Genomic DNA, 8447 nt, shown 5'->3' with positions numbered 1-8447 from the left:
ATCAGAAGGTGAGTGCTTATTGCTGTTGGCAGCTTGTGTTTGTTGAGTCAGATGGAGGTAGTCCTGAGGCCTGTTTCAAGAAGCAGGTTTTGTTGAAACTCTGAGTTTGTGTACCCAGGATACATTGGATACATTTTAAAAAAGCATTTTGAATAGCAAAATTGTTACTCTGAATGAAACGTATTGGATTTCTTATTGATCATGACTTTACAAATCCCATACATCAACCTTGCAAAGTTTGAGGAAGAGTAGACATTAAAATGCGCTCTTAATTTTGACAAAAAATGGCCATTCATGTAATTACGGGGATTGCCTGTTAAATTATTGACAGATCAAAAACCATTCTTTACTTAACAAGTGACAAAATGACCTTGCTGACATTAGTACTTATCCTGAATTAAAATGATTAAAACGTAGACATATGCATTTACTCTGCAAGGCATTTTCTCCCACGTCAACTCTCTCTGTTTTGCCGCTCCAGCTGAGTTGCTCTTTTCGCAAAAACATTTTCCTTGTTGTTGGCATATGCTTGTAGGAGTGCATCAATTTCTGTCACTGTGAAGTATAAAGCCCTATTGGCATGGTGAATCGTGATGTCTCTGCTCCATTGCTGAGGGCTTTTTATGGTCCTTACGCTCACACCGGACTCTGAGTCCAACTACTCAGAGTTGATTGAACGAACTCTTTTCAGCTGTTCTGAAACCGATAACTCTGAGTTTGTGAACTCTGAGTCAGTCAATTCTGAGCCCAGGTTTGAACTCTGAATTTGTTAAACCTGCTTCTTGAAACAGGCGCCTGGAAACTGTAACACACTGTTGAACCTTCTCTGTATCATGGGCCTAACTCAACAAATCTGTTGAGAAGTTGAAGACCTAAGACCTACTTGCAATTCACAGTTGTGCGCTATTTTACAGTGGAGATTATGAATGTTTGTTAAACTGATAAATAAACTCATATATACATGATATATACATATGTAGGAAATGACTTTTGGGTGTTGTGATGGTCACAGCTATGTCATTGTCCACCTGCTCCTGTGCTCCTCCTCCTCATCCAGGCAGATTGCTGCTGTCAGAGGATTAACGCCGGCTGTAACTTCCTCTTCCCAGCAGGCTGCTTTTCTCTGACCCACTTTGTGTTCGAGCAGCTCTTTGGAGGACCATGGGCTTGCTGGACATTTTTTCTTCCATCAAAGAACGTGCCGAAAAGTTTCTCAATGAGAAAAACGTGGTGACCGATTTTCTTGGAAAGGTGGAGGAAAAGACAGGGATCAAGAAGAAGGTCATTGCTGCGGGTATGTAGGGCGTTCCCTTTCGTTTTTACTTGTTTGAGTTCAACAGGAACTCCCCCATGGATAACTCTACATTGCCTCTTCTTGAACTTAGAAGACTTGTATTGACTAGTTGCAAGCTGATGGAAAACTGAAGAGGATTCAGCTAATCCTCATGTGAACAACTGTTGTCAAGATACAAAGACAACAACTCTTATTGTTTTTATTATTGCTTCTCCATCTGGCTTCAACTGACAAATGGTTTCAAATGGTGTCCTTGTGCTGTTGTACCAATAGTGAGCACTAAACAATGGAATAATGGAAAGACCCCTCCCTCCTCCTATTCCAAATAGGATAAACATTCTTGTTCTACTTCTTGTTTTTAACAAATTCTTGATAATCCATTTAAAAAAAGTATTTCAAATTATTCTCATATAAACTGACCAATCGGGTGCTTCAATAATACTGTGTTCCCACTGGCCCCTACCTCATATTTTCAAAAACATTTGACAGATTCTAGAGTCCACTTTTAATGGAAGTGTTCAAGCTCAATCCTGATTGGTCTGAGTGGGTGCTATAGAAATAACTCGTACCAGTTACTACTTTCTAACTTACTCCAACGTTTACATCACAAAAAACTGGTGACTGATTTGACTTCCTTTTGTTGGAGGTGGAAATAAGCCATTTTCTACCGGTTAAGTCAGACACACTAAGAGACACAATCAGGATCAAAAAAGAAACACATTGGTGCACAAAGGTGTTGTCCTACCTGTTTATGTGAGCTATTATGTAGTTTTTACTGCCTAATGTCTGCAGTCTTGCATTGTGTCGCACAGGATTTTACATTGTTTTCATATATGCACACTCTCATCTCCTTTATAAGCAAGGACCCTTGACTGAACTGGATTATAATGATGTGGAAAGTTTAGAATGAACTGGTCTTTAGTGACTCATCAATAAAGAAAATGGATTTGAATTAAAAATAGTTTTGTTTCCTTGAAATAATCCACTGAGTCAGGTCTCAATACGTCCCATGAGCGAGTAACAGCAGTGTATTGAGAGTGCAGTGGATCCGTGACACAGTAAGCAGGACATGATGTCAGTGTGGTGCCTGGCGCTCACCGTCTCCCTCTCTAAGCAGTGCTGTTAAATCAGATAATCCACAGAGACAGTTAGCACAGCGGAGCGGCCTCCATGACTGAGCAGCAGCATAAGCTGATCAGAGGTAGGTAGGTTGCCTAACCTGCTTCCTGTGTTTCAGTTTGGCAAATATGATCTTGTCTTTCCTTACTTTCAAGTGTTTTGTCAGGCTAACAGATCAGTCAGTCAGAAGAGGGTTCTTAGTATAAGTGTTTTATGCGGGACACCAAAGGGACTTTCAGCTCAATAGGAGTCAAAACCTGACATTTTTCATTTTACAAATATGTGTCTATTAAATGTTGGTTAAAATGATAAAAAGCAGCTTTTTTTCAAAAATACTCAGCATAATGCTTTAGTCACCATTCTGGGTGGATACAGGCTGTAAAAAATGGGCAATCCTGTGTCCAGGTGGCCCACACGAAACAGAAACGTTGTAGACCGCTCAGTGATCCTGTAGAGTGAAAATGCTTGTGCATGAAAACTGCCTTTGGACTCGTCTTCTTCCTCAATCTCCTCCTCCCTTCATCTTTACTGAAATGTCCTACTTCCTGCTTCATAACATCTTCTACTCTGCGCTCTCTAAACCTGCGTTCACACAATGTGCATTCAAGCGACAACTTTCTAAGAAAAGTCTATGTAAACACATAAATACGTGTTTCAGGGTCCTGCATCCTTTTTATTTACAGTATGTGTAGCTAACAAGCCCTACACTTTTAACGTTAGCATGAGCACTATGGTAACTACACAAGTTTCTCCAGTCGTTTTCAGGCTCTACATATAAACACTTGGTCAAATGGCGGCTGAAAGCTAAACCAGGTCCAACTTTGACCAATAAGGGACTCTTATGTGGTCGTGACGTATGGATGACATTCATGGAAGTACCAACCGTTTGAAAATTGATCATGAAGGAGAAATTAATAATTGTGGTTTGTGCCTGACTGGAATTTTATGACACTAAGTGTTTCATATATTGGAAAGAATAAGCCTGGAGCAAGATTCATGAGATTTGCACCCCTTCGACATTTTGCACGAAGGTTCTTTTAATTGCAGGTGGTGGACTTGCGCTAGTACAGTAGAAAAAGGAAAAGAAGAAAAAGCCCCTCCCTGCTTGCCCAGTGTGAACTCCATGGGCTAAATGGACATACAAGAATGCGATTTTGTTGCACTCTTGAACGTGCATCACATGTCCGGTGTGTCCGTAGCTGAACATGTACCTTGGTCATCAGCTCTTCTGAGTTCTCCTCATAGCTTTCTTTTTTTGGTTTACAAGTTTTGGTGTTTTCTCTAATTGGTTTGATCTTTTCAGCGGTTTAGTTGCTTTTAGCAAGTTTCATCCTTTTAATTTATGTTTGTCATTAATTTATTTAAGTAGCTGAACTATCTTTTCTTTCTACTTACAACATGGTTCATGGTTCAAACCTCTTTTTTTTTTTTGCATAGCCCTCTTTTTCGCCACATGTTCAAGCCTTATGCCAGTTTACGGACCAAAATATTGATTGTAGATTGCAGTTTTTAAAGCATATGCTGTCAATAAAAAAGAAAAGTTATGAAACTGCTTCGAGGCCAACGGGGTATCAGACATGTGACACCTGGTAACCTATTTTGTGTTTTAACCCCATTCAGGTGCTGTCTCACTGACCGGACTCTATCTTGTGTATGGTTATGGCGCCTCACTTCTCTGCAATCTGATCGGCTTCGTATATCCTGCTTATTATTCGTGAGTTTTTTGTTTATTTATTAAAGATTTGACTTCCTGACTAATTCTGCAGGTTAAATGTCACCTTTGTTCAATATTGGTCAATTTAATAGTTTATTTCTTAGCCTTTTGATGCTACTATTTCCAAAGTCTGGAGTCAAATGCTGCTGTTTATTCCCAAGGGTCTAAATTGGCCTATGTGGTATTTTGTTGTTTTTATTTGATTTTAGTTATTTATTTATTTTTATACTTTTTTTTTGTCACTGTTTTCCAAAAAAGAACAAATTAACTTTTCCAGGGTTAAAAAAGAACACATTTTCATTAGTAATTGCATTTGTGTAAATATTTATCCAAAATTGAATTCTTTTTGTGGTATTTTATTCAGTTTTATTTTATTTAAAGACCATGAAGTCTCTTCCAATCAATTGCATTTCTATTGGAAGCACTAATATAAACTACTCTTAAGAAACTGAGAAACTCTTAAGAGACTGAGGATTTTTTTTTTAAATTTTTTTCAGGCAAAAAAAAATAAATAAAGTTAAACACAGACAGCATAAAATGTGTTTTAAGTTTTTTCCTTCTCAACCAAAATGACTCGTGGTATTACTAGCTTCTAATTTCTATTTTAGTGTTTTAAAAACCTAAAAACCTTTCTTTGAAAGAAATTAACTAAAGTAAAGATGGTATTTAAATGTATGTATTTCCTGGCACCTTCTATTCAAAACCTTTGATTTTCTGCAGAATCAAAGCCATTGAAAGTCCATGCAAAGACGATGACACGAAATGGCTGACGTACTGGGTGGTGTACGGAGTCTTCAGCCTGGGCGAGTTCTTCTCTGATATTTTTCTCTACTGGTTTCCGTTTTACTATGCTTTTAAGGTAAGTACTCTTCTACAAGTGTGTAGACGCAACAATTGGATTGATTGATGACAGGTCACATGTTTAAAATGTTTTGTAGTGATAGAGCAGGGGTCTGCAACCTGAGGCTCTGAAGCCACGTGTGGCTTTTTGGCTGAAGAAAACAAAAAATGTTTTAAATTTTACAAAAGTAACACAGTTTTGGACTACAAGACAAATCAAGCAAGATAAGCCAAACTTTATTCAATTCATTTACAAACAGTTGAAGGACAGAACGTATTACATTTCCAAGGCTCATGACTACAGTACCCACAATGCACTTTGCATAACAATGTATGATAAGTGCTTTAAAAATACAGGTTGATTTGATTTGTAAACTGTGTATTTAAAAATACTTGTTTTTTGGTCTCCCATATCCTATCATGTTTACTTTCTTAAGACACATGGAAGATAAAGTGGTGTGTTTCCTTTTTTCTGCCTCTGGCCTGAAGTTTTCCTCAAAGAATAGGAAAGTCTTATAAGGCTTAACTAAAGTAAAGTTAAGCGTGGATACATCTGTAGGTGAAATAAGAAAAAAACCTGTGGGATATGTAGATGGACCTTATCAAATCTTAAGATCGTAGAGCACACGGTGAGCCTGTAAGGAGAAAAGGTACATGTGCATTTTTTTCTATGGGTGTGCTGCGGGTGACAGTTCATAGTACACTCTTAAACCACAGTGAAGTACATGAGACGTAGTCATGTCGTATGTGTTTTTTTCAACTCCCTTTCGATATCTGCGCGGTACGCACGGAGTCTGTCAGCGCTTTTCAAGTGATAAGCCCCCTTGTGCACCCATATGTCTAACCTGACTGTTTGAAATTTTGAAATTAGAAAATTCCACCATCAGAGTCCAGCTTGTGTGGGTGTCTTTCAAGCACTTATCTACAATGTGCACACCCCACACCAGCGGATGTAGCATTTGCATCCAATCATTAACGGGCAACACCCACCCCTCACTTATAACTAGTGCTTTGTTGAGCTGCATTCACACTTGCTGCACCTGGCATGTTCAAGAATGCTCTAAACATGGTTTCATGAACAAGCATCAGCCGGTGATGATCACACCGGACCAGAGTGGGAAAAGTAGGGAGTGGCAGGGAGGGGATTCTTCTTTGTTTTGTTTTTCTATTTACCATTGATTTCCTGCCACCTACAGTTGAAAGAGGCTTGATGTGAAAAGTCATCATTGCAAAGACATTTAGCATCACATTCCGGCCGTGCAAAAACAGCGATTCTTAGTTTCACCTCCGTGATTGATTTTTAAACTGTTGTCACCTACGTCACTGCCAAATCCGAGTCCCTGATTGGCCACAGTTGCCGCGATCATCATCAAAAAGTTGAATAGGTTGAACTTTCAGCGCATAATCAATGAACACCTGATTTGTGCATATAGCCAGCGACTGGATTTTAAAACGTGCGTAGGCAGTAGAATTATGGTCTTTGCGCGTTTGAGTCAACTTTTGATTGAAAGTGGACACTTAAACATGAGTTGACGCAGACAGTGTGAAAGAAGCTTCTGGACACACCGCATGACATCATCACCTGTATGTTATAACCTACATAATCCTTGCAAACACTTGGCGGTGAGGTTACCACACGCACGACAATTGTATGTTCCATTTTCATGTCCTTTAAGGTGGTCACATAAACCTCAATGGAACTGTAAGACAATCCTGTGCGACCTATATATACCGGTATATATATTTGCTCCTGTCTATGACCCTCCACGGTCCCGGACAACCCAAACCCACAGCACCCACACTGGTCAACCCCCTTATGGGTGCATGGGACTAATTACTCCTGAGGAAGAAGTAATTGTTATGAAACTGAGTATTGTCCATTTTAAGTTCCTCCTTTACTCTGCAGTGTCTCTTCCTGTTGTGGTGCATGGCTCCTATGTCATGGAATGGATCTCAGATTATTTACAACAAGGTAGTCCGTCCCATCTTCCTTCGTCACGAAGCCACAGTGGACAACATGGTCAGTAATCTCAGCGGGAAGGCCATGAGTGCGGCTGAAAACCTCACCAGGGAAGGTACGACCCAGCAGACTCCCACCGCTCCAGTCAAAGCTTCTTTCAGTCCAATAACATGTCTTTTCCCACTTGCCTACTCAGTTTTGACTACTTTGGTGAAAAATAAGACCTTGGTGACGCCGATGCCCCCGGTGGCTCAGTCGGACACCAAAAGTTTACCAAGTTCATCAGCAGAACCGTCAGGGGCTAAAGTGGCGCCATTGCAACCGAGGGAGGAAGAAAAAACAGTGAGTATTTGGTCTCAAGTAGCTCCACTCAAATTCATTTACTTCAGTTGTAACAGCTAGTCACTTCAAACTATCTCTAATAAAAAATAAGTAAATTCAGTCGCCATTTTTCATATAATGGACGTCACCATGTTGGAGCCAGACGACAGTAAGCAATAATTGGTCTGAGTCGGTCTGAGTCAACGTTTCTATGGCAACCCATTCTCATTAGTTAGGAGTGTGATTGTTGGACGGCCACACCCCTACATGAAATTTATCAAATATTTTTAATGTTGGATGCTAGCAGGCTCCGCCTACTTTTATAATATATATATATATATATATATATATAGGTAGCAGAGTAGAATTATAATTCTGACAAATGTAATTACTGTTTCTTTCACTATAAAAGTCCATGGGATTTTTGGCTTCTTGGAGCCAGCAGGTACTTCCTGTTTGGAGTGCTAGGAGAGAGGGGTTACTCAGTCCAGTTCTCATATACAGTCAATGAGAACAACTAATAGGACTGAAAGAGATTGAACTAAACCTTTTTTAAAGCTGCTAAGCTTCAGCATGTGACCTAAAGCTCCTGCATATCAATTTATTAACTGGCTGCATAAGCTGCTGCAAAATTTGGAGACTGTAACAGTTCTGACAGACAATTTCCATGAACAGATTTAGTGATTGAATAAAAAATGTCTGCATCAGGAACAATTTGCTAACTGTATTGTCACCTACTGCAGCCTTTCCTTGGCTGAAAAGTGTGGTAAGTCTTCCAGTTTCCCGTGAAAGCGTAGAGTTTTCTTGATTGTGAATCAGTTGTGAGCAGAGTTAGCGTTAACCCCGCACCCTCATAGATGAACTGACCTATTTGGCCTCCACAGTCCTTCCTGTTCTATGTTTTTACCACCAGGTGAGTTTCAGGTAATGGATTTTTCCATGTAGTCCTGTGGCTTTCATCTCCTTTTATGTCCTCCCACTGTCAAAACAGGGAACCCAGTGAGGAGCCTTGAGGGACTCCTTCCTTAAGTAATACAGTTTGGACCCCAAAACTCGCACTAAAACAGTGTCAATATCAACAAGTAAATTCGTTAAATTTTTCATACTATTGTACTGAGGTAAAATTTTTGTCAATTTCACAGAGTTTAAAGATTCACTCAAAAAGCATTTTCACTGGTCCTTTTTTCCAATTGGGTGGA

General features: G+C 39.6%; 1 protein-coding gene across 2 annotated transcripts in view; it reads left to right on the top strand.

Moving 5' to 3' along the window:
- Positions 1-797: 797 nt before the first annotated feature.
- reep6 (receptor accessory protein 6) overlaps positions 798-8447 on the top strand; it is a 9232-nt gene continuing 1582 nt past the window's right edge. The window contains exons 1-5 of one of the 2 annotated variants that reach the window (XM_024278225.2): positions 798-1294; positions 4034-4127; positions 4848-4986; positions 6874-7042; positions 7124-7269. In XM_024278225.2, coding sequence (XP_024133993.1) covers positions 1162-1294; positions 4034-4127; positions 4848-4986; positions 6874-7042; positions 7124-7269 — 681 coding nt within the window. In that variant the 5' untranslated portion in view covers positions 798-1161. Of the gene's footprint in view, positions 1295-2274; positions 2496-4033; positions 4128-4847; positions 4987-6873; positions 7043-7123; positions 7270-8447 lie in introns of those variants that run through there. The other variant, XM_024278227.2, reaches the window with a different exon arrangement.

Source organism: Oryzias melastigma, linkage group LG4 (genome assembly GCF_002922805.2).
Source record: "Oryzias melastigma strain HK-1 linkage group LG4, ASM292280v2, whole genome shotgun sequence".
NCBI lineage: Eukaryota > Metazoa > Chordata > Actinopteri > Beloniformes > Adrianichthyidae > Oryzias > Oryzias melastigma.
Note: the sequence above shows the minus strand (reverse complement) of the source record. Positions and strands in the feature narration are given on the sequence as shown.